We start from the raw sequence: 27237 nt of genomic DNA on the forward strand, positions 1-27237 counted from the left end.
TACTTGTCTTACAGACATGAAAAATATTATCAATACAGAATGAAATGTCTACTTTCAAATGAACCAATTCAAATAGAAAACAAATTCTCTTTATGTAATTCGTATGAAACTTGCAAACGGGCATATCAGTACTGCGGAAATGACGAGTCCGTGTCGCTGACTTCATGTCTTAAACCAAAAACAATGAAAGCGCTAGTTTATCAATAAATTATTAAAATGTTAATGCAGTCTGCTTGCTGTTTTTTCCAGACACATTCATAATTATTATATCTGCCGGTGCACTGTGGCAAGCTTTTTTTGCATGCGCTTGAGCGCTTATTAGGCTATGTAGGCAATTAAAGGCTCATTATTATGATTTACTTAGTTTATTAATAAACGTGCGACTAATAGTCGTCTGATGCTTAAAATGAGCGACTACTAGTCGACCAAAAAAATCTTTAGTTGAGGGCAGTCCTACATATTATTTTATTACTATGTTCGTATCATTTTTCCTAAATAAATAATAATAATAAAGACTAAAAGAAGTGGGCAAAATCAATTGTTTTAAAATGCTACAAGATTAAAAATGGATATTAATTTTGAGATTTTCTAAAGATTTATCTAAAGATTGATTTAACAGTATTATTAAATTACTAGTGTAATTAGCTTTAACTGACCGTTAGATGACTGCAAAGCTAGTCTAAATGTAAAATTGGGTAAAATGAGCATGAACAAATATACAATTCATAATTTATATGATTTAACAGTTAAATTGTAACCCCCCAAAAATGAAGAAAAAAAAAAACAAACAAAAAAAAAACTTTCTCTCTTTAATATTGGGCAATAACTGATATGGTACCGATATAATGCAAAAAAAAAACCCCAAACAAACAAAAATACTAATTACTAATTAAATTCTCACCCTCATGTCGTTCCAAACCTGTAAGACATTTGTTTATCTTCGGGACACAAATGAAGAATTTTTTCATGAAATCCGAGAGCTTTCTAGGCCCTGCATAGACAGCAACGCAACTACCAGAAAGGTAGTAAGGATATTGCTAAAATAGTACAGACAGAATTTCAATTTTTGGGTAAACTATCACTTTAATTTCTACTGAACTTGGAGCCTACTTTTAAAACCACCTTAAAAACTCAACCCTAGTAGTTTAACCCCAAACTGTCCCTACAGTCAAATCAGACTTTATCCTATCAGTTCATTTTTTTTTTCTCACCTTGTCTTGCACAAATCCTCTGCAGGCCTTTAACTCGGAGACGGACAATTTCAAGCTCATGTACGGAGGTCACCAGTACCACGCCAGCTGTGCGAACTTCTGGATTAACTGCGTGGAACCCAAACCGCCGGGTCTCATCCTGCCCGACCTGCTCTAGAACCAGAGCTGAACCCTGAGCCGCTGTCTGAAGCATCATGGGAGTATCTTCAGTCACTTTAGCTGTTTTGCCTTTGAAGCGGTACAGCTCTCATCACTTGAATTTGGGACGCAAAGTCTAGATCTGCCATTGTCTGTTGGAAGATCAGATCAATTATGTACTACTGAATAATACTTTATTTAAATATTGTAAATGTGTCTTTATCTCTACCTTTTTGGATCCGATTCTCTCATGCACAGAAGTGTCTGGTTGGGTGATTCTTTACTGTTGATTTCTCTGCCATGTGAAGTAAATACTGCATGTTATGAATAGCAGACTTGTAATATAAAATCCATAAAACAATAAAGGTAAAACATTCGAAAGCATCAAAAAGTGTAGCTACTTCATGAGCATAGAAAAACGATCTTCTGTGTCATTGCTTTCTGTTATAGTTGTGCTGGAACACAAGTCACTTTAATAGTGGGTCTGGAAATGCTTCTTGAATGTTTGTGATTTAGTCTTTAGACGCTGTGATATTTAGTATTCTGGATTCGGATGTGACTCTTTTGAAGGACTTTGTTGTGTGAAACTGAAGGAAGTTCAAAAGTCTGCGGATGTAAGAAGTGCAAAGCGAGTCTTTTCACTTTTTCCAGCTGAAGCAGTTATCATAAGAGCGATGTAAATTTTAATTATGAATTTATTTCTTTTCTTTGAGGCACTCGTAATAAAACAGACAATGATCCAATTGAGATTAAACAGCTTTGTGTATATCACTATCAGTGTTTTACCAAGGACTTAATATTGTTTAAATGCCTTCATTGTTATTGTATCATTCAACTCAACTCTACTTCATGAGCATTTTCTACTAAAAATATCCTTTTTTGTTTGCATTTCTGTCGGTAAGTGCAAATTAAATATTGTCAGCATTGAATGCAAATGTGAATTTTTGTGTCCCACACTGGAGTGATTACTGTGCATTTCTGTAAAGTCATCCTTCATCTGTTCGGTTCCTGTATCAGGGCCAGCTAGAGACAGCACTTCCCTCACACTGACTCAGCGCTAATAGCTGCCATTCACAGCAATATTACCTTGGAAACGGTTTCCAGGGATACTGGACTTTGTATGATTGTCGAAAGACATCATGATTTAGTCTCGATATGTACATGCAGAAGATGAGGAGCGACTTCAGCGAGATCAGCTTTTCCACCCTGCTGCTCGTTCGCATCAAACGCCTGTTGAAATTTTAAAGTTAAAAGTAGTTTAAATTATGAATTCGAGCCGACTTACACCAGCTTGCAATTTTGATGCTGTTTTGACAGGCTGTTAGAGTGGATCATGTTCTGTCCTTGCCTTTACACACACGTGACTAACAACCTTTATCCGCCTTGTCGTCGCTGAACAGCAGGGATTAGATTTACAGAAACTTCCCGCTCCATGTTAATCCAGACGTTCTACAATGCATTAGAAGATTAAATACACAGAAACTTCTCTAACATGACCTACACGCTTAAAAATAAAGCTTTCAAAGCCTTTATTTATATTTTCTAAAGAACGTTTCTTTAAAAAAAAAATTCTTAGAATATTTTAATAATTTAAATCTTTTGTATGGAATCTATAAAGGTTCAATAGATGCCAATAAAGAACCTTTGTTTTTAAGCGTGTCATCCATTAAAAACATATCCAACTTATTTTTCAGTGTAGACGTAAGCCTATGGGCGAGATTTCCGGTTTATTAGCAGCAAATAATTAGAAGAATAACAACGTGCTGTAAACGGTAAAACTGTTTGCACTACAAACACGTGTGTTTATAATTAAGATAATACATTAAGATAATATGGTAAGACAGCCATTTGCAATATCAAGCAGCAAAATTAGCTGTTTTGTACAGCTAAAAATAGCTGGACGTGGATGAGACTGGAAGCTAGACCCATAAAAGAAACCTACAAAATGGGCGCGCCCGCTCTTACAGGAAAAACAAGGTGGAAAATGGTACAAATGGCTAAGCAATGTAAACAGTGTGGTGAATTGAGGGATCCCTGTTAACTGCATACACTTCTAACGGTTGGAGAACTTTTAGAACTGTTAATAACAACTAATTCTTTAACTGCGCAAGCCAGATGCGCTGAAAGACTAGGGATTAGCAGCAGTCACTTATGGAACGGAAATGACATTCCGATGTCACGCGTTCTTTATGTTCTACTGTAACCGTCTACTACCAATTTGTTGAGTCAGCTTAAAATAATTTGTTACCCTGCTGCCTTAAAATTTTAAGTTCAGTCAACTAAAATAAGTTTAGTCAACTTGAAATGTTAAGTTGTACTAAGTAACAACTTAGATATTTGTGTTTGCTAAACTTAACAGATGGGTAAGTAACCCAGCTGCCTTAAAATTTTAAGTTGATTCAACTCAAATATCTAAGTTGTCACTTACTATAATTTAACATTTCAAGTTGAATAACTTTTTTTGAGTTGACTGAACTTAATATTTTAAGGCAGCCAGGTTACAAATTATTTTAAGTTGACTCAACAAATTGTTTTTTACAGTGTGGTTTGCCTAGTCGTTACAACGTGACAGATTACTTGGGTAAATGTTATGTTTTATGGTACATACCATTGTAATTCCCTCGTACCATTGTACACGATTCTACAGTTGATCTTTAATTATCTGTTGATGTTTTAAACCTAAGATAATTGTAACTATTTTTTCGTTGAACAAAGATATGTTTGCCGTTAGAAACACTACTCAGATAGCACTGGGACAAAAGATGATGTGAAGCAAACAAGTATTGCCTGAACATCCTCCTCATAATCAATCATTTGTATTTATCTGTCTGCCGCGTTGCGCCCTGAGACCAGAGGCCTTTTTGAATGGATGTCAATGGAAGAGAGGTTTCACTGCGCTGAATAAACAGTTTTTTTTTTTTTTTTTACAGGAAACGGCTTCTCATTTAATGATTTGACAGCCTGTCTGCTAATCTTCAACATATTTTACACTAAACAATACTTTTAGATTGAACAATTTTTAGTTTACCACGAAAAAATGCCGTTTTATAAGAGAAGTCACTGACTTTTTGCGACAGGTGGGATTCATCTTAAAGAACTCCTCACACATTCCGATGGTATCCGTAAACGATTGAGCGTCGCACACCTCTGACTGAAATTCAACGACGTCAAGACTGTAATGTGATTGGTTATTAAGGAACACGTGATCCAAGTTAGCCGTTAAGCTTTCTCCAACAGTAAATAATACATACCCTCGTCTCCCTATAGTAAGAAAATTTCTGCCAGGCAGGGCAAACAAAATATTGGAAGAAAATCCTAGACACTGAATTAAGGGGTTGGTTTTATATAAACTGACTGTCTTCAGAAAAGTTTAGATGGTATTTTCTTTTCATCTTACCTCTAATGCATATTCATGTAGTATTTAAAAGCTTTATGCTGCTTTTACAGCAGTAACCAAGAAAACGCTGTAACGCTATCTGTTCCTTAAGCGCCACCTGCTGTCAGAGAGTGAATTTGCATCTCGTTCAGTCCGTCTGCTGTTGTTGTTTAGTGCGGATGTTTTATGTAGGGTAATTTCACAAAGATAAGGTCAGAGCATTCTAATTTTGCTTACATTTTGAAATTACCCACCTTATTCTTAAATGTAAAAATAAGCCTATGAGTGAGACTTCCGATTCATTAGCCTATAGGGAGAAGAATAACAACGAGCAGTAAACGGTAAAACGGTTTGCACTACAAACCAGTGCGTTCATAATTAAGATAATACATTAAAGGAGAAGTCCACCTCCAGAATAATCCTTCAAATAATGGACTGATATGGTGCTCTGATTTTGAACTTCCAAAATGCAGTTTGCGGATTCAAATGATCCCAGCCAAGAAACAAGGGTCTTATCTAGCATAACGATTGGTTATTTTAATAAAAATAATACAATTTATATACTTTTTAATGCCAAACGCTCGTCTTGTCTTTTACCTTTTTTAAGGGTGTCTGATCTTCTTTGCATGTTCACTTTGCAAAGACTGGGTCAGTACTTTTGCAGTGATGTAGGATGATTTTGAAATGAAGTTGAGGGAGAAAATACGATAGGTGTTTTTCAACATACCCTGACTGTCTTGAGTCAGAATACACAGAGTTCATGGAGAGAAAGGCAAGATGAGCGTTTGGGGTTAAAAAGTGTTTAAATTGTATTTTTTAAATGAAAATAACCGATCGTTAAGCTAGATAAGACCCTTCTTCCTCGCCTGGGATCATTTACAACCGCATTTGGGAAAGCTGCAAGATGCATTTAAACTGTATTTTGGAAGTTCAAAATTGGGGCACCATATCAGTCCATTATATGGAGAAAAATGCAGAAATTTCTTTACGACTGAAGAAAGAAAGACATGAACATCTTGGATGACAAGGGGGTAAGTACATTATATGTGAATCTTTGTTTTAGAAGTGGACTTCTCCTTTAAAATAACATTGTAAGACACAAATCTGCAATATCAAGCAGCAGAAGGAGCTGTTTTGCACAGCTAAAAATAGCTGGACATGGATGAGACCGGAGGCCTCATAACATTTACAAATAGCCGGTCTTACAGCAAGAATAAGGTGGATAGATCATGATTAAAATGCAGTGGGTCTGCAACTGTTTCATGCATTCAGATTCATATAAAGGCACAGCCAGGGGGGAAAAATGTGACAAGCTGTGAAAACCATCAGTAGGAATTACTTGTATTAACAAAACTGGGGTGTTTTCAATATGTACAAATACTACAAATACTAAAAAAGTAAACCAAGCTTTAAATAAGCACAAGGAATACATTAAAATATTTCACCCTTTATTCATCTTAACACACTAATTAAATCTGAACTCTTTTACATTAATTCAGTTATTTTTTAACATGTATTAGTAAAAGCTTTGCTAGGAGTCCTCTGACAGATGTCCTCCGGTTATAATTGCTGCTTCACTGCAGAAAACATCTGAAAGAAACATCTCGAGTTAAAAATTAAAAACCAGGTAGAATTGCAAAAGGACCAAATAGACAAAATATAATTCATTAAAAAAAATTACTGCCATATTTATTGTTCTGCTTCTTGTGAAACACCCCATTTTGTAGGAGCACTGATGTTACAAATCCCAACACTGTCCTTTGTGGAGTTCAATAAAATTTCTTTAAATTTACATAAATAGTTTATAAATCTAATAAACTTAGATTAGATAGCATTTTTCTGTTAAACATTTTGTCACTCTTCACAAAACTTTCAAAAAGTTTTTTTTTAGTATTTTTTGTATGCACAAGTTTAAATACACCTTGGAATATAATATTTTTAATATATATATATATATTATTTTCAAATGCTACCAGTAATCAAACTCAGACCGCTGCCTCTCAACAAAGACGACAGCCAAACTGAAACAACATCCGCACGATATTACGATTGGTAAGTCTTAACCAAGGACTGAATTCCTGATTCTCAGCACCACACTTGTTTCCCAAAAGTGCTCCTAAAACCAACATCATCACCAAGATTTATTTATTATCACTAAAACGGATGCAAAGTGACTTTTTCCATCTTGAAAATGGACATAAGCACTCCCATCCGGCTTTATTCTCTTAAAAGAGGGACACGTGGACGTACAGAAAGAGGCCGGAAGACAATGGAGTCAAAGATCGCTCATGAGACCCGTCTTCTACGCTTGAACCAAAGTCCAAAGCCCTCTTCACAAGCCCCAGTAAGGTGCCAAGTTCCTGCGGTCTCTCTCGTACACGTCGGGAATGACCCCGTACGGTGTCTGGATCATTTTCACAGAGTTCCTGCCAAACAGTTTCCTCTCGTACTCAATGAGCTGTCGCCAGAACCCTCCGTTAGGACGAATGACGGGTCGGCGGGATTTGACCCAAGCGTGAGCCTCAGCCAAGGAAACTCTGTGGTACTTCATGAGGTAGGCCAAACAGAGCGAGGCGGAGCGGCTCACCCCAGCAGCGCAGTGCACCAGGACGGCTCCCCGTTTGCGGCCCACGCTGTGGATCTTATCCGCCACGCTGTCAAAATACAGCGAGATCGGAGAATGAGGCATGTCGGCCAGTGGCACTTTCACGTACTCCATGTGAGGCCAGTTGAAGTTGGGCAGCTCGATGGTGGCGTTCACCACGCAGGTAATCCCCTTGGACAGGAGGAGGCTGCGGTTGGACGCCACATTGCCCCGGCCGAGGAACAGGGAAGGAGTGATCTGTGCGATGCCCCCCAACAGGCTGCTGGTCTCGGGCAGCAGTCGGGGGACGGCTGTGGGCACCACTGAATTGCGGTGGTGGTGGTGATGGTGGTGGTGATGGTGATCTTGGTGGTGGAAGAACCCCTGACTTCGGGAACCCATAGAGGTGCGGAGACAGGAGACGGAGAAATAGAAACCTTGAGGAGGCGCCAGGGTGTCTTTTAGTTCTCCTTGGTCATCTCAAAGTGAATGGTGAGATCATTGGGTTCACCTAAATCAGAAAAAAAAAGAGTCAGTTTGCTTGGAATAACAAGTTGACAAATTGTTGGGAGGTTTACAGCAGGGGTCTTCTGGAGAGCTTCCATCTTGCAGATTTCAGCTCCAACCCCAATCAAACACATCTGGACCAGCTAATCAAGGTGTTCAGGGTTACTCTATAATTACAGACAGGTGTGTTGGAGCAGGGTTGAAACTGAAGCCTGTAGGATGGTAAATATCCAGGAGCAGGGTTGGATACTCCTGGTTTAAAGCATAGGTAGGGTTACAAAGCTCCAACCTTCTGGTTAGTCCAGGAACCTAAACAAGTACAATCGGATTTGATACTAAATTCCATTGATTTTAACCCTATGCTTGTGTTGGTTCATTTGTCGGCAATGAAACTAAGTAATTAAATAAGGTGATAGGACGATATGAAAACTGAGCATATCGCCCAACACTAATGTTCGTTCTAAACTGAAGACCTTTACAGAGTCCACTGAGGTGCTTTACAAGAGTCAATGACTGAAGCTTCCTTGTCGATGGTAAAAGACAACATTAGCATGGCTGAATGCTGGTTTAATGGACTTAATTACTGTATGTACCCAGCAGATGTGCCCCTCTGTCAGACTCCTGTCCCTTGAGCTGTGCATGAGAGTGTGGGGGCTATGCGGAGCAAGTGTTTACTGGAGCCTGCAGGACCCTTATTAATCAACCAAGAACAAGGCTTGAAACCTGTTATAAGCAAATACACTTGGTCAGACAGTTAGCTTGACGTATCGCACAAAACGAGGGCAGCCCTGTGCCTGTATTCTAGAGGAAAAGTTTTTTAAAGTTTGGTGCAAAAATAGCTTCGATTCATGTCACTGAATTATGATTATGGACTATAAAATAAAGCACGCCTTATGAAATTTGGTCATGGTTTCGTTCAATTTAATTAAATTATTTTGTTTTGCAGACATTTAATAAAACAATAAGCTCCAGAGTGGATTTCACGGTTCTTATTTATATAAAGGTTTCTATATGTGTTTTTTAAAATAAACACAGAAACAAAAATGTATTAATTTACTGATAAATAATAATTTTTTCATGTTTACCAAGCGGAAATCAATAGAAAGCAAACAGAATGTTTAGCAAACAGAAATATCTAACTTGTTAGTATAACTCAACATTTCAAGTTGACTAAACTTATTTTAGTTGACTGAACTTAAAATTTTAAGGCAGCAGGGTAACAAATCATTTTAAGCTGACTCAACAAATTGTGTTTTTTATTTTTTTACAGTGTAGGCCAATCATAATCAACTGGAACTATTTATTTTATAACCTCCCCTTTATAATAAATGCATAAAATGTAACTTCTGCACTTACGAAAATGTAAGAATTTTACTTCAGATACAGTCCATTTCTTTTTATTTTTATTTTAATAAATTCATTGTTACTGCTAGCTAACCTGGCAGCAAGTCCAAGGTTATCCAACTTTTTCTTCACTGAGGGAAAAATGTCATTCCCATCACATTATACCAAAATCCTCCTGAAGGTTAAGCCAAGGCCGTGATCAGATCTCTATTCAGAAATATGCGATAAATGTTTTAACACAGATAAACTTCAGTTTGAAAAAGTTTCATTTTTAAGGCTGTCTTGTCAAAACTGCCCCTAATTGAAGAATTATACTATATTATAACTGATGCACTTTGTCAGGTAGATGCATCACAATGTACGCATTTTTACACCTACTTAACGTATAAAATTACTTCCAAGTGCAAAGTGGTAGCATTTCCAAAAATGCTTGGCATGTGTAAGCAGTTTATCTAACAAAAGTTTCATTGTGTTAGAGTAGAGGCAAAGTTTCATGGCTGTAAGAAACCTCTTTGTCTTCTAGAGATGTGACTAAAGCACACAGCTGAAGGTTGTGTTCTGGACCCAATGATGTTCTCAGGTATCACACTCATTCAGCCGTCAATTTTGGCCCTCGGACGCCCCTGTGGATTCCAAGTACGCTGAAATCTGCTTCCTCCAATTACTGGGGGTCGAGTCGCTGGCAGGCATGAAAAACAACTGAACGTAGAGCATCTGTTTTTGCCGCCTACCTTTCATACATCAGCATGTTTTATTGAAGGACAGACTGTCTACTTACGGCTTGCGTGCCGTTTGTTGTTTCCCATCACGCCTGAGGGCTCTATATCATTCATTCCTCTCACTATAAAGCAGGGGGCTCTGACCCTTATTAGCATTCCACAAATATGAAACCAATCACGTTAAATAAGAGTTACATCTGCTGTCTGCGCAAACAGCACCTGTGATGGTAGTTCCTCCACCCACTGCAGAGCTACAGCTGTCTTGACGCTCTAAAGCAACATGTGGCAGCTTCTTCTGTATGTTTCTCCATGTCTTACCATTGAAGCATATGCAATTTATATTTTTACTGAGATGAATTAATTACAATATTATAATTATTTCCGTATTATTATTTCACAGGCCTATCATATTTCTGTAAAGCATAAAAATTTGGCACACAGTGGCAAAAAGACTATCAATTTATGGTGGTGTCCTTGTGCCCAGTAGTCCGCTACCGTGTTTGCATTAATAAAACCCATCTGCCCCAGTTCGTGCTGGCTGTCTCCCTGAGCCTTCCTCTAACATCAATGAAAAACAGCCCGCCTGCCATTCTCATGGGACTCTGATCGCAATAACATCTACAGTCTCTAACATCCTTTCAAACGGGGCACACAATTTCTCTCTCTCTCTCTGGCTGTCACTCATTTTTCACACTGAAATTATGGAGTTTGGATGCCGTGTGTGGTGCCCCACAAACTGTTCTTCACAGCTTGTGGGCTTGTTAACACAAAAGGGCAGTCAGTGTCATTGTGACTAAGTGTTCTTGGGTAAATTGGTGTGCAATCCACCTGGCTTAAAGAAACAGTTGACCCAAAAACGGTAGCTTTCAAATCGAATATGGTGCCATGGTCATGTCAGTTCAGATGTCATTTGTTCTTGCACATCTAAACTTAAAGGGCTGGCTCAACCAAAAAAGTTCTGAAGTTTTCTGACTTTCTTTCTTCTGTTGAACATAGAAGATATTTTGAGAAAAGTGTGTGTTTTTTTTTTTTTTTAAATCACTTCTGAAATCAGTGGTAACCTATGGAAGTCCATTTCCGCCACAATAAAGAATAAAATTAGGTAGTTGTGACTTTTTATCTCACAATTCTGAGAAAAAAAGTCAGAATTGCAAGTTTTAAATGTACAATTCTAAGAAATGATGTCAGAATCGCAAGATTCTGTATGAACTCAGAATTTAAATATAAACAATTTGCGAGGGGGAAAAAAAGACTGATATTTTTGCATGATACAAACTTGCAATTCTGAGAAAAAAATCAGAATTGTTCAGTTGTTCAATTGAATTGAGTGTATCACGACACTGAGAAAAAAAGTCAGAACTGCACGTCTGTATCACGCAATTCTGAGAAAAAGTCAGAAATGCGAATTTATCCATAATTCTGAGAAAAAAGTAAGAATTGCGAGTTTATCATGCATTTCTGAGAAAAGTCAGAATTGCGAGTTTGTATCACATCCTCCTGAGAAAAAAATCAAAACCGTGAGTTCATCATGCAATTTTGAGGAAAAAAAAAAGTCAGAAAGTTTATATCATATAATTTTAAGAAAGTAAAAAGTAAAAATTGCGAGTTTATCATGCATTTCTGAAAAAATGTCAGAACTGGAAGTTTGTATCATGCATTTCTGAGAAAAAAGTCAGATTTGGGAGTTTATGCAATTCTGAGAAAAAAGTCGGAATTGGGAGTTTATGCAATTCTGAGAAAAGTCAGAATTGGGAGTTTGTATTGTGCAATTTTAAGAAAGAAGTCAGAATTGCGAGCAAGTCAAAACTGTGAGTTTATCATGTAATTTTGAGGGGAAAAAAAGTCAGAATTGTGAGTTTATCATGCATTTGAGAAAAAAGTCATAATTGTGAGTTTGTATCATACAATTTTAAGAAAGAAGTCAAAAATGCGTGTTTATCATGCATTTCTGAAAAAAGGTCAGAATTGGGAGTTTGTATCATGCATTTCTGATAAAAAAGTCAGAGCTGGGAGTTTATGCAATTCTGAGAAAAAAGTCGGAATTGGGAGTTTGTATTGTGCAATTTTAAGAAAGAAGTCAGAATGGCGAGCAAGTCAAAACTGTGAGTTTATCATGCAATTTTGAGGGGAAAAAGTCAGAATTGTGAGTCTGTATAATGCATTTCTGAGAAAAAAGTCAGAATTGGGAGTTTATGCAATTCTGAGAAAAAAGGCTGAATTGCGAGTTTGCATCATGCAATTCTGAGAAAAAAGTCAGAATTGCAAGTTTATCATGCAGTTCTGAGAAAAAAGACAGAATTGCGAGTTTCTACTACATCATCCTGAGAAACAAGTCAGAATTGTGAGTTTGTATCATACAATTTTAAGAAGTCAGAATTGTGAGTACCACATCATCCTGAGAAAAAAGTCAGAATTGCGAGTTTATTATGCAGTTCTGAGAAAAAAGACAGAATTGCGAGTTTCTACTACATCATCCTGAGAAACAAGTCAGAATTGTGAGTTTGTATCATGCAATTCTAAGAAAAACATCTGAATTGCGAGTTTGTATGTTGCAATTTTGAGAAAAAAAAAATCATAATTGCAAGTTTGTATCTCACAATTCTGAGAAAAAAGTAAGACTTGTGAGATTGCAATTGCCTGTTTTTAATTTGAATTCAGTGGCAAAAACGGGCTTCCACAGTAACCAGAAAATTCCAGAATGTCCAACATTCTTTAAAATATAATCATCTGTGTTTCACAGAAGAGCGTCATAAATGTGAAAAGACATCAGGGTGAGTAAATGACGACAGGATTTTCATTTTTAGTTGAACTAACCCTTTAAGAAGTACAGTGAATGGGAAGATTTTTGCGAAAAATGGGTTAAAAGATTCATTTCTGGTGCCGTGACCCAGTGGCTACTGTAGGTGTTGAGGAATAAAGGCTTGATATATAGGAGCAAAGATGAACTTCAGTAACTCAAAGTGCTGATAGAGTCAAAGGCCTCACTGCTGACTATCACAGCTATTTATACAAGTGAGTGAGTGGAGCAGTGGGAAGAGAAGAAAGAGAGAGGAAAAGAAGGAACATCAGAGGCCTGATCTCTTTTTTTCTGTGTGTATTGCATCTAAACATATAGCATATTTAGATCACTGATCATTGATTTATTCTGTATAACACAAAAGAAATTCTGAAAAACTGCACAATCAAAAAATGCAAAGATTCTAGCTTCAAAAAAGAACAAGCAAGCTATATAAAAGTGGTCCATATGACTCAATACTTTGCAGTGGTTCTCAAATCTAATTTCCATTTTTGCATTTTCCAAATTTTCTGCATCATATTTGTGTATGACGCACAGATGTAGCCTACAGGGAAAAAAGCTACAAGATATCTTCTTTTGTGTTTCATGTTGGAAAGAAAGTCATACAGGTTTAAAACGACATGCAAATGATGACAGAATTGCAGCTAATCCTTTAAAGCCAAATGTGTGCTTCTACTATTTTATTATCAAAACACACTGTGAGTAAGTGTCTATGAAAATGCACTAGTCATCACCCTGTATATTACACATAAATTAGAAGCAACAACTCAATCTTAAATGAATGTCTTCTCCATTGGGAGCCAAGCAATTCTGCACACACACAGTACTTCATTTTCTCCACCTGTGGAGTGGCGTGAACACATATTCTTGGCATGACAGTAATGGGCTGCTGTGTCAACCTCATGCACACACGTACAGGCTCTCATCACTCAGTGTGTGTCTGTGGGTCTGTCAACACCAGTGCACATCACAGATTCAGTGCCGCAGGTCTCGGATGCCGTGTGTAGAAATTCTCCCAGAGTCTGATTCCACCTCCGCAAGCATTAATGGGAACGAGAGACACCTGCTGAGAAACTCGAGCCCCAAAATGGCAGCCCTTCTTCCACACCAAATGTGGAAAACAGGAAACTGAACCTGAGCTTTGTTTACGCTACCAGCTTAGTCTTGTCAATAGCCTAATGAAACAATCCATGCTCATTCAACAAGTGGCTGCAAGCATTAGTGACACTTCAAATGTGAACATTTTTTTAAGATTTCAATTTAATTTAATTTAAAATAGATTTAGGATTATCCATTTAATAGTCCTATCAGTGCAGTTCCTCCTTAAAAATGGGGTTTCTAGGGGAATCATAAAAAAAGCGTAACATTCTGCACTGTGCTCATTTTTACATTTCTGTGCATTCCAAATTATTATTTTCGGGTTGATCAATTATTACTTAAGTGGTTGACGAATATGCGCTTTCTAATGGCAGCAATGGCAAACTGAATTACAAAATTACTAAAATAAAGGTTAATTTTACACCAATTTCACAATATGTGCACATTCGAACAGTTTCAAATAGCCAATTCAACAAACCCTCGGACTGATTCGTGAATGAGCTGATTCATTTAAAAGATCCAACGCAAAGATTTGTTCACAAATCTGATATTGTTAGTTCACAGGCAGCTTACAGGGATTTTAAGTGGTCTTGCGTAAAAACAATCATATTTGGTTAATCCTACGGGTGTGAATGGTTGTGAGAAGTCTTAGAAACCGTTAGGCTACTGAGATTTCACAGGTGGCCTATTTTTAAAGGATTAGCTCACTTCCAAAGTTTACTAATCCTATGTCATCCAAGACATTCATGTCTTTCGTTCTTCAGTCGAAAAGAAATTAAGGGTTTTGAGGAAAACGTTCCAGAATTTTTCTCCCTATAGTGGACTTCAAAGGGGATCAACTGGTTGAAAGTCCAAATTGCAGTTTTATTCAGCTTCAAAGGGCTTTACATGATCCCAGCTGAGGACTAAGGGTCGATTCTAGCAAAATGTTCAGTCATTTTCTAAAAATAAATAAATAAAATGTATATACTTTTTAACCACAAGCGCTCATCTCATTTTCTCCTCCAACTTCAAAATCATCCGACATAGTTTATTTTACCTTTTTTATGTAAAGGGCATTTGACATGTTCGCTTTGTAAACATTGGGTTGTTACTTTTGCTAGACAAGACAAGCATTTGTGGTTAAAAAGTATATACTTTTTTACTTTACCCTTGTTCCTCAGCTGGGATCTTGTAGAGCCCACTGAAACGGCAATTTGGACCTTCAACCGGTTGGGTACCAACTGAGGTCCACTATGGACCTAAATTGTGTCCTCAAAAACCTTAATTTCTTTTTGACTGAAGACAGAAAGACATGAACATCTTGGAAGACATATGGGTGAGCAAATTATCAGGATTTTTTTTTTTATTTTGGAAGTGAACTAATCGTCTGGAGTGCACTTATTTGTTGACATGATAGATGAAAAATATTCATTGAAGAAAGCTGGCTGATCCTCAGCAATGACAATAATGGTTAAGCCAACAGTGGGGTGAAAGGAACAGGTTGGTGCCAGTGGCTGAGTGTAGATCGTATTCTGTTGCATTGAGCGCCTCATGTCTGACTCAGTCACGCACATCAACCTGTTCCATCAATGGCATCCATGACATGAATTCAAAAAGCCATTTGAAGGCTTAAATTATACAGAATATCTACAAGTGATACCGATGGTGAACCTGTTGGCTGCTTGATTTGCAACAAAAGAGTACGTAGTTCAAACTCTAGTGACAGAAAATCATTGAAGCATTGTTGCGAACATGACCAAAACATCGTGTTAAATTACAACTATTTGAACTGTTTGTTTTCACTTATTGTAACGACCATTTTTTTTCTTTCAATTTCAACCCGACGTACGCTCAACGTAAGCAATTACGTCGTACAAACACACTAAATGCGTTACATTTTCGAAATGTAAAGGCATAAAACATAACAAAAGATGAATTTAGTACACTGTTGCGTCAACATCATCGTAGACTCTGTTTGATAAGATTACTCGTGTTCCTCTGACCCAAAGAACAGACTTAACTTACCTCACACACAAAACATTGTCCTCTGAAATTACACGCGGTTTACACGTTCAGCTGAAGGCAGAATTTCTGTCTATCACAGCGCAAACAAGCTGATATTTCGGGAATATTCCGTAAAATCTGACAACTCCGCGCGCTTCCCCGTGATGGAGGTGAGCGCGCGCGCGTATCTAAGGTGCGTATGACAACAGGAAATTTTCTATTGGGAAAACATACGCTTAAAGAGCACACAAGCGCCTCCCCCGTCCGACACTACAGCCAGTCAGTCCTCATACTGACACATCACGATCCACACTTGGCTACAAATATGACAAGACATTCCCAAACATTATGTGCGAATGAACATGACGCCACTCGATAAACTTAAAGAGCCTCAGGCGCGTCATATTTATGAGGTCATCTGATGGAATTTAGAATATAATCCCTATAAATTTAGAACATAACCCCTATACTAAACTCATTTAGTAATTAATTTACTACTGTATTATTTCGACCAGCTGCTAGTAGTTTGGAAGGTAAATAACAAAGCAAGGAATCCTAACTTTTCTCTTAAAGGGATAGTTCATCCAAAATGAAAATTCTGTCATTAATTACTCACCCTCATGTTGTTCCAAACCTGTAACACCTTTGTTCATCTTCGGAAGACAAATTAAGATATTTTTAATGAAATCTAAGAGCTGTACAAACAGCAACTGACACGTTCAAGATCCAGAAAGGTAGTAAGGACATCGTTAAAATAGTCCAAGTGACATCAGTGGTTCAGAAGTATTAATATGGGTTTGTACTGACATGAGGGTGAGTAAATAAATCCAGAAGGTTCATTTTTAAGGAATTATTCCTATTTCTCTGCCCTCCCAGTGGAGGAATGAATGGGTTTATCCTTTATTCATACGTAAATAGATTATGAAATGAAACAAGAGGGCTCCAAGAGTGAGACTGAAGCTAATTCTGACCTGCAAGATTAATTTTCTTCTGTTGATTCATGTGTGGACGTGCAACACTTTACAACTGTATCATTAACACTTCAGCCAGAACGTATTGGCATGAGCGGTTTCTGGAATGCCACGTCTCAAACACAAACATCATGCTTATCGAGGTCAGAGCACTAGAAACAACAGCAGGCAATTTAATGCTAAGCTTCGGTCTCAGATGCTTTGCTTTGCCGTGGCAGTGCTGCCAGCATTTGAGGCACAGAACTTCAGCCATTTATTTGAGATATCTCACCTCAGAGGCAAACACAGAGCTGTACTGTTTGGATTTCCAGCATAACTGTAGTGGCGTCAGAGGCAGGGACCGGCTGAAAAGAGAGAGGACAAAGACTGGAAGAGTCAGTGGCACACCTGATACTCTCTGCTGGGGAGAGACAGCTCAAGCTCAGGGGAGGGTCACTGCTTTTCTGTTGCTCTGAACAATACAGACAGTGAGACTGCTGGTAAAAAAAGATCTGCTTGTGTGAAGGATGATGCAGGATACTGTAATTTGTCCTGATTTCTTTTAAAGACCACATGAAAGTAAAATGAATGGTTTCTGGCTAAATTCATGTATATTAGGTTTAAGGTCATTTATATGCTAGTGTACTACTAAATTAACAAAAAATAGCAGATATACATAACCAGAGTTTTAATCTAGATTTTTAAGAGGTCTCTTCTGCTCACCAAGCCTGCATTTATTTGATCCAAAGTACAGCAAAAACAGTTACAATTTAAAAAAATATTATTACTATTTAAAATAACTGTTTTCTATGTGAAAATATTTTAAAACGTAATTTAATTTTGTGATCAGAGCTAAATTTTTAGCATCATTATTCCAGTTGTCAATTTCACATTCTAACATTCTGATTTGCTGTTCAGGATACATTGATTATAATTATTATCAGTATTTAAAACAGTTGGGTACATTTTTTTCCCCAGGATTCTTTGATGAACAGAAAGATCCAAAGATCAGCATTTATCTGAAATAAAAAGATATTTTTTTCAACATACATTTACATACTTACATTTAAATATATTCAAATAGGAAACAGTTATTTTAAACAGTAAAAATCTTACTGTTCAAAAACGCTTGACTGTTTTCAACATTTAATAATAAGAATTTTGAAAAGCAACCAAATCAGCATATTAGAATGATTTCTGAAGCACCATGTGACACTGAATATTGGAGTAAAATGCTGATGCTGAAAATCATATATTATATATTAAATATATATTAAATAGAAAACAGTTACTTTATATTGTAATAATAGTTCACAATATTGCTGTTTTTTTCTGTTTTTTTATTTATTAAATAATTGCAATCTCTATACGCATATAAGACGACTTTTCAAAAAAACATTTAAAATGTTTGTTCATCCATTCATTTTTATTATTTATTTTTTTATTTTTTAAAACATTAATTATAAGTTGTAAGAGCTGAAACATAACCTACAAATTAACATACACAAACCCATTCTACATTTTTAATATTAAATTCAACATGAAATCAAAACTATTTTAATTTTTTGAACTATACACGTTTCTGTTTTTTTAAACAGTAATTGTTTTTATTTTTTCCCCACTAAACTATTATTTTTCCCCCCACTAGGTGTGTAAATGTATCATTTTCTTTTCATTATTTTTTTCAGTTTCATTTAAATTGGTAGTTAAAAATAAATGTATGAATCTCTGAAGGGAACCAGCTGTCTTCAGAAATGTTTTTCTTTTTTCTTTTCTTTTTTAATCTATTATAAGTAGCATTTATGAGCAGAGCCCTGCTTTGTGTACAGCCTTTACAGGGAAAACGACTATATTTTTTGACGTTCCATAAGCGCCACCTACTGGCAGAGAAAAAAATTGCATCTGCAGTTTATGTTCAGACCAATGCAAAAATCCACCCACAAAGTGGATCCCACATAACCTTGTTTTAAATGAATATGATCATTGTTTTTGACTTATCCCTATTTTAAAGAACAACAACAAAAAAATGGTTTAAAGGCTCAATTGTGAAGGTTATAATTTTCAAATTTATTTTGATTTTGCGAAAACCTGTACCTCAACTGTAAATCAATTGCTATTCGTGGTCATGAAAGAAAGCCATTATAACATGTAGACATCTATAACATATAGAAACAACCTTACTCAATCCTACAAATTTCCAGTCGATAAAGCCCCACCCTGCATTTCTTTATTCTTAAACATCTTTTTAGATATTTTATATGGTTAGACATTTATGTGCACAACAGCTCTATTTAACATATTTATTATGACAGTATTTACAACATCCAGAATTCAGTGTTGCTAGTCAGCTGTTGCTACAATAATTATATTATGTAACAATGCAACTGATGCGTACTTGTACATCTGAGAAGCCAAATACCTTAATAAGAATGAATTTAGAGGAAACATGATTGCTGAGAAGGAATGTGATACTAGCTGGCACGAGAATGATCATTGTTTTAAAAAAAAAGGAACAGCGATAGATGGAGAAAATGACAGTGAGAGAGTGAGCTGGGCTGCACAGACGAGACTAAAATGAGACTAAAATGTCAGATGAGTCACAGTCGTTCCAGTGAGACAGTGAGCCGTAATATGTTTCCACTGGCTTGAATGGAGGCAGAAAATTTACTGTGATGCTGTCAGGGGAGCCAACCCATAATCTGATCTAAATGGAGCTACTCAACACCGTACACGACCAGGAGAATAAAAACACACATCTGACTTACTGAAAACAAACCATGACACACCCTCTGAGTTCAGATGCCATCCTTTCACCAAGACGAAGGCAACTCGTCACTTTCGCATTTAGGCCAATATCTAATTAAATCACAGGAAAAGAATTTCGAACATGGCAGTAAAGACGTTCCACTGCCCCTGTGTGAGAGCCTGGACCAGAAATAGATGGTGTGCCAGGCATGCTGGAAGAGATCCAGAGTATCCCAACTCTCCAGAGACAGACACCCTGACATCTTCCACAATCTCTCTTCAGATGCACAGGCTGACATTGGGAGGTTTGGCCTTGCCTCAGGCATCTGCTAACACATCTAGACATCTTGCCCATGAGTTTACAGATCCATTGCCTACAGTTGTAACAAGATCTCTGGATTAATTGAACGTTCTGGGTTCAGAACAAGCTCTATCAACAGAATCTGCAGCATGCTGTCCATTAACGCTCTTAATTTCGGCTTGCAGTTACAGTAATGAGCATACAATAAAAGTCTATAGAATAAGGCATTCCCAGTCTGACGGATTAGTACAGCCCAAAACATGACAATAATTGACCATTTTCAGCACCAGTAATCAGCTATACGAGTTTCGTTCGGTTCAGTGGTATTGTTTATGTTCAGTTCCGCCAATATGGCCGAATGGTGACGCCGTGAAACACTCTATAATATAAATCAAAGCGTCAGTGAGTTTCAGCAGGTAGGGAGACAGCTCTGACTACTGTGCATGCGCACATCAATCTAACGTTATTTTTGTCACACTGTACAACAATAATACTGTTTTTGTATCACAGTAAGGGCTAAGTTTAGGGTTGGTGCAGACATTAAAAAAACACAATCTAATAGGCAGAACACTTAGGACGCTAGATAGATATAATTTAATACGTTTTTTTTTTTTTTTTCAAATTAAATAGTAGATAATGGCATATAAATACAAGAGAAACTTCCTCATTACGTTATTGCGTACTCTCTCTGGCAATTCATCAAGATAAAACGTGGAGATTCCTTCATCCTTTCCTCTGTTGATTAGCCTATTCAACTCAGCATCAGTGGTAGACTATGTCAAAATCAGATCACTTCATACAAATACGTCATTTCTAATATCACAACCCATAGTCCTTTTTTTTTTTGAAAGGCATATTTTTAATATTTAATTGGCTGAACAATCAACACAAAGATGTAAAACAGTACAACCCATGAACCCACTTTGATCCATCACAGCCTCAATAATTTATTAAAAATGAAATAAGACTTCTTTTCTGAAAAATATTCATACAATTGAACTTGTGTTAAACCCAGAACACTCCTTTAAAGCAGTGGTTTCAATCAGGGGCCCTGAACAAACTTTTCATGAGCTTGAAGATGACATAAAAATATTTAATGTCAGACAAAACTAATAGAAATCACGATCTCAGATTAATTGTTTACGTAACGTTAACTTAGTTGCTGTCTGTTCCGGTCAGAGTGCTAGTACTTTAGCTTATCGAGTTATCTTTCGCACTCTAATGGACAAATGCACACGACATTATGTAAAAATGACCGTCGTTGGGGAGTGATCTCGTAAACACAATCTAAAATGAGTTTAAAAAGAAAAAGGCTTAACTGACTCCATCGTAAAGAGGGGAGTAGATCTGATGTGTCAAATGTGCGTCATTTATAATGTTTCTTTTGTTTTCTTTTTTAATGACAGGACGTAATTGCTACTGTACTGTGAATCTCAAGCACACCTGCATTCTTATCATGGGTTTGTATTCTGTTAATTAATAGTTTTATTTAACATTAGTGTTAAGTGTTGGAAAGAAAATAGTTATTGAGTCATCACTGAGTTATTGTGTTGACTTTCACAACAATGTGAAGTTGGTTGCTGTCTGATGCGTTGGATGCCTGTTCACACAGCCACTTCACAGACAACGTGCTAGTAATGTTACCAAATTGACTGGATTGATTTATTTTGTATGTTATCATCCTTGTGTGTAAAAAGGTGTATTGAAACTGCTTGTTGTTATGTATATGTATTTGTAATGTCTTTTTTAAAGGTGATGGGCAGTTCAAGATTGCCGTCGTTCAAGAAATTAATGACCACATCCCCCAAAGCAGGCGGCACTTACACTGTAATTCATACAGAAGTAAGCAACACGTATGTTATGAAATGTGTATAAAGCATTTGGATGTGTTGCTGTTTATTTAGCTGAAAATAATTAAGCAATGTATAAATGATTGTTTGAATTGGAAAGTATCATGGATTGAAGTTGATTTAATGAACTTAAAGTACTGTATGATTGCTTTTCCACCCCAACCTGCATGTTACTCTGTAGTTCAGTTTCTTTTAGAGGGTTGAGATGAAGGCAACAAAGTTGGTTTGTATTCCGTTCTATTAACAGTTTTTATTTAACATTAGTGTTCAATACTAAAAGAAAATAGAGTCACTGAGTCATTTGTTCTGTTGACTTTTACAACGTGAAGTTGTTTGCTGAACACACCTTCAAAGGTGTTCAAAGCTGCTTGTCATTATGTACATGGCAATTTTATAATGTCTTATTGTTTAAGGTGATGGGCAATTCAAGATTGCTGTCATTCAAGAAGTTAATGAACAGACAGTTGAAAATAATTAAGCAATGTATAAATAATTGTTTGATTGCATGGATTGCAGTTGATTTAATGAACACATTTTTGTGTGAACTATGCCTCTAAACAATATTGTTTTCTCTCGTAATATAGTTTTCTCTCGTTTTACAGTTTGAAGTTTAAATTTTGTGACCACTATTTAGTGCAACACCAGCATTGTACGTTTGGTTAGGGCCAAAATATAAATATATATATAAATGCACCATTAAAACAGAAAAAGTCATTTTTTTTACTGTTGGTAGACTGTACATTTAGAAGAAGATCTTGAAGAACTTGTAATTGTGATTTTTTTTTTTTTTTTTTACAACTGGAAAAGTCATGTAAAATAATAAAATCTTACAACTCCATTGACATTTTTATATAGAATATAAGGTTCGTTCTTCTTTTAAATCCCTATCCTTAATTCATAAGCAGTAAATCACAAACATCTGGAAAACTCATTAGGTCTTCAAAAACTGTTGCGGACAATGGAGGGCTTCAAAGGAATAATTCACCCAAAAAATGAAATCCAATTGCTTTCTGAATCTGCACAGACAGCAGTGCAACTGACACGTTCAAGACCCAGAAAGGTAGTAAGGACATTATTAAAATCATCAGTGGTTCAGCCGTAACTTTATGAAGCTACAAGAATTCTTTGTGCGTAAAGAAAACAAAAATAACGACTTTGGTCAACAATTTCTTCTCTTCGTAATACTCTTGTGAACCTTACAACCTTTCTGGGCCTAGAATGTGGTAGTTGTGTTGGTGTCTGTGCAGGGTCAGAAAGCTCTCAGATTTCATCAAAAATATCTTAATTTGTATTCAAAGATGAACGAAGGTCTTACAGCAGGGGTACTCAACATTGCTCCTGAAGATCTACATTCCTGCAGAGTTCAGCTCCAACCATGATCAAACACACCTGAACCAGCTAATTAGGATCTGAAGGAGAACTTGATAATTACAGACAGGTGTGTTTGATCAGGGTTGGAACTAAACTCTGCTGGAAGGTAGATCACCAGGAACAGGGTTGGGCACCCTTGTCTTACAGGTTTGAAACGTCATTAATGACAGAATTTTCATTTTTGTGCGATCTCTTTCCTAATTACTTTCTAATACATTCATGGTCTTATTGTCTAAGATTCATGGGTAAATGTTATTCCACAGAAAAAAAGCTTTATATTCTGCATAATCATTCACCCAAACACTTCTGAAATTACTTTCCATTTTCATTGACGTCACTGGAGCAGCTTAAGTTTCAACCGAAGGGTGCCAGGATTTTTCACAATCCAATCAGTTCCATAATGAACAAAATTAAGTCCCGTTCTACATTTTCTTCTTGACGTCACATTACTAAAGTAAAATGGCCTGCGAATGTCATTTCAAGTGCAAGTTCTAATGCAGGCCTTGCCTGGCAAACTACAGTACAGGATTACAATGTCCAGAGCTTATTTTACCATCCAATAAATGCAACATTCTTTCTGTTAGTACAAATATTCATTCTGGCAGAATTGGATTAACAATGAATAGCCATGAAACCTATTTTTGGCTACTGACGCAATTCCTCCCTCACAGAGAGCTGCTAATGCAGTCCGGCGTCTGATCCCAAAGGCACCTGTGTATCTCCAGCTGTGATGGCAGCAGTGAACAGACCCCGGATCTGTACGCTGACACGAGTACAGACTGTTAGACACTCCTTAGCTCCAGCTGTCCCTGCATGTCAGACATCTCCGCCTCCACGTAACGAATTAGCAAGAGGATTTATACAGGGCTGCATGCATGTAACGGGTTAACACGCACCAGTTCAACAAACGCAGGCTGAAGTGTGATGTTAAGAGCTCGGAGGTACAAGAACGTTGTTTTATTCTCGTTTCTTTAAGTACACATTGAACAAACTGAAGACATCAAAACAAACCCAGTCTGAATGAGGATTAAGTTGCTTATTCTTGTGTTAAAAGAGGACTTGGCAGGTGAAACACATTGAGGTGACATGTGGAGCTTCAGTGCTGAGCTCAGTCATGACTCCTCAGCAGATGAGCATGTGTAAGAGTGTGTGTGTCCACTCTGGCGCTGCCCCTCCTCTGCTGAGCCGATCCTCTTTCAGACTACAGCTCTAGAATGCCACCGACCTGGTTGCCAAGGAAACCATGAGTGTTGACAATGGAAGACAAGTTTACGTCCATGTTAATCACTGCCTAGTGATAAGGTGAAGGGTTGCCAGTGGCGCAGACACTTCCTTAAAAGGTAAAATGAAATCAAAATATGAATTTAGAATACTGACTTTCTCCCAATTCTGAGTTTTTGTCTCACAATTCTGACTTTTATTTTGTGAATTCGAAATTTACATCTGATAATTCAACAACAAAATAAAAACCGTAACTCTGATTTTTTTTTTTTTTTTTTTTGTGCAGTATCTCATATGTGCGAGTTGACATCTTGCAGTTATGACTTTTTTTTTATCTCAAATTGGCAATATAAAAATTTATAAATTTATTTTTAAATTTATATAACAATTCTGATTTTAAATCTCACAATTGTTTTTTCTGTAAATTCTACAATTTTTGTTTACGTAACAATTAACAGTTTATATTTCACAGTTCAGACTTTTCTTCTCACATCTGCATATTTACATATTTATCCTGCAATTCTGACTTTTTGTTTTCAGAATAATGAGTTTATATCTTGCATTCATCTTTTCCCCTCAGAATTGGGAGATAACTCAGATTTCTGATATAAACTCAATTTATGTTATTGCACTATATTGAGAAGTAAATTCAATTCAATTTAGTATTGCACTATAGGTAATTGCAATGTTTTTTTTTCTTTTTTTCCAGTTATGAGTTTATATTTCACAATTCATACTTTCTTCTCACAATTGCGAGTTTACATCTTGCAATTCTGACTTTTTTTCTCAGAATTATGAGTTTGACTTTTTTCAGTTGAGTTCATACTTTACAATTCAGACTTTTCTTCTCACAACTTTTTCTCAGAATTGTGCATTTATATTTCACATTTATGAGTTTAAATTTTACAATTATGACTTATAGTTTTTCTCAGAAACTGGGAGATAGAAACTCAGAATTGTGAAAAACTATAAATTGTGATATAAATGTATACAGTATCTCAGAATTGTGATATAAACTTTATATTGTCTAATGAAAAATTACATCAAATTTCTAAGTTTATATCTCACAATTATGACTTTTTTATAATTGCAAGATGTAAACTCAGAATTGTGACAAACTCGCAAACTTGAACTTTCTCGTAATTTCAAGTTGATATCATAATTCTTTTTTCTTTGCATTTCTTTTGCATTTAACCACATGTTGCTACCTTAAGCTGGCTGTTTGTTACAGTCATAGTTTACTGCATTGGTATTTTATGTTTGAGCAATTAACAACTGAAGACTTGGAAAAAAAAAAGTGCATTCTAAAGTTAAAATCTATCTACTGCACTCTGAGAGTTCAAAATTAAGTGCTCCAATCCACGTTCTTAACTAAGAAGTCAGAAAAAGTAAGTGAATTTAACTTTAAAGGGAACTCAACCCACTTTTAATTTTGGTATGCTGTCTCTGTTTAAATTACATTCACACTGGTGTTTTAGAAGCCAAACAAATTAAAATAGAATAAAAAAAATAATAATGATTTTAAATTATTGTTATTCCTATGTTATGTTTACACTACAGCAGGGAAATTACAATAACTATTTCCTAATTTCTACACTGAAAAGAATTTAAACCACTAGCTGTCAGCAATTCATACTGCATTTTTAAGCTTTTATTTTGATGGAAACAGCATTAGAGCTTTTATTTTGATGAAAACTCCAGCTTCAAGTGCAAACAGACTTGATGAAGGGAAGCCATATTGTGCATTTGGTTTTTAGTTTTTAGCCCAAAATACAACTTGAAAGACCTTTCATGTTAAAATTTTTTTTTGCCCCAAAGACCTATATCATTTCATATAGATAATATCAAGACAGTTTTGCTATCGCATTACCACGATAATATCATTACATCCCTATAAATAAGTAAGCTCCATCCCAGATAGCACACGTACATCTGCAAGAAGTCTGTTAAAGATCTCTTGATCTGGAAAGCATCTGCTGTGTACAGACATCTGACAGACATCTGTAAGATGTCAATTTTACATACATTCTAAATCATAAACATCTTAAAGACATCTAACAGATGCCTATATGACATCTGATAGAAAACGTATAGGCATATTGCAGATGAACAAACTATGTAAAAACTACATCTTCCAGGTGTAAATGCAGACGTCAAATAGACGTCTCCGTGATGTATGTGTGCTACCAGTGATGGTAGATTCCAACCCAGATAGCACACGTACGTCTGCAAGATGTCTGTTAAAGATCTCTTGATCTGGAAAGCATCTGCTGTGTACAAACGTCTGGCAGACATCTGTAAGATGTCAGTTTTACATACATGCTAAATCATAAACACCTTAAAACATCTATTTGACATCTGATAGGAAACGTCCAATAGACGTATTGCAGATGAGCAAACTACATAAAAAAAAATGTCTTGCAGATGTAAATGTAGACGTCAAATAATCGTCTTTGAGATGTACATGAGCTATCAGAAAGGTGATCAAGGGCTTAATACATTCCAATTCAATCCATTGCAAGGGTTTTGCCAGTATTGGGCACTTGCGCATTGTAAGCAGTGATGTACATTCGAGTCAACAAGATTGAGAGAAGTTAGTAAGGGGAGGTACAGTGGAACGCAGCCTCGATTGAACAAGGTTGAATTGTTAATGACAACAGAGGTTGGAAGCTCAATTTTCCACAGCGGAAGAGCGAGAAAAGGGTCTGCAATGTGATTTTGTACCTCGCTGTGAAGGAATCAACAGTCACCTCTAATACACTGACCTCCAGGTAGTTAAGGTATGAAACTGCTGTTCCAGTGATCAGAGCTTCAGTTCTTAGTACAGAAACACAGTGCTTTACTTAACAACTCAAATCAATTGAGTAGAGAAAAAGGGAGGTAAACAGCACTAGGAGGTTTTTGTTCCTCAGAGCACTGATGTAATTTCCATAAAAATGAGACGATTAGGAAGTGGTGCGAGAACATAAATCAAGCACTAAGGGTTGTGGAAAAGAATAAACATCTATTGCCAGAAACACATTTCTCCACAAACCTCAG

The 27237-nt window shown here is 36.5% G+C and overlaps 2 protein-coding genes across 8 annotated transcripts in view; one reads left to right on the forward strand and one right to left on the reverse strand.

Moving 5' to 3' along the window:
* The window catches only part of synrg (synergin, gamma), a 62555-nt gene extending 60277 nt beyond the window's left edge, over positions 1–2278 (forward strand). For all 7 annotated transcript variants that reach the window (XM_051128877.1, XM_051128878.1, XM_051128879.1 and 4 more), the window contains one exon: positions 1237–2278. In XM_051128877.1, coding sequence (XP_050984834.1) covers positions 1237–1368 — 132 coding nt within the window. In that variant the 3' untranslated portion in view covers positions 1369–2278. The remainder of the gene's footprint in view (positions 1–1236) is intronic.
* Positions 2279–6156: 3878 nt separating this feature from the next.
* dusp14 (dual specificity phosphatase 14) lies at positions 6157–16085 on the reverse strand. The gene is made up of 2 exons (XM_051130117.1): positions 15782–16085; positions 6157–7820 (listed from the first exon to the last, which is right to left on the reverse strand). Exon 2 carries the CDS (start codon positions 7709–7711, stop codon positions 7058–7060), a length of 654 nt encoding a protein of 217 aa, XP_050986074.1. The 5' UTR covers positions 7712–7820; positions 15782–16085; the 3' UTR covers positions 6157–7057.
* Between the last annotated feature and the right edge of the window lie 11152 nt (positions 16086–27237).

This window comes from Labeo rohita, chromosome 15, assembly GCF_022985175.1.
Source record: "Labeo rohita strain BAU-BD-2019 chromosome 15, IGBB_LRoh.1.0, whole genome shotgun sequence".
In the NCBI taxonomy this organism is placed as follows: domain Eukaryota; kingdom Metazoa; phylum Chordata; class Actinopteri; order Cypriniformes; family Cyprinidae; genus Labeo; species Labeo rohita.

Coding starts and splice junctions, on each gene's coding strand:
- dusp14 (XM_051130117.1), bottom strand. CDS start 7,711: ATGGGTTCCCGAAGTCAGGGGTTCTTCCACCACCAAGATCACCATCAC.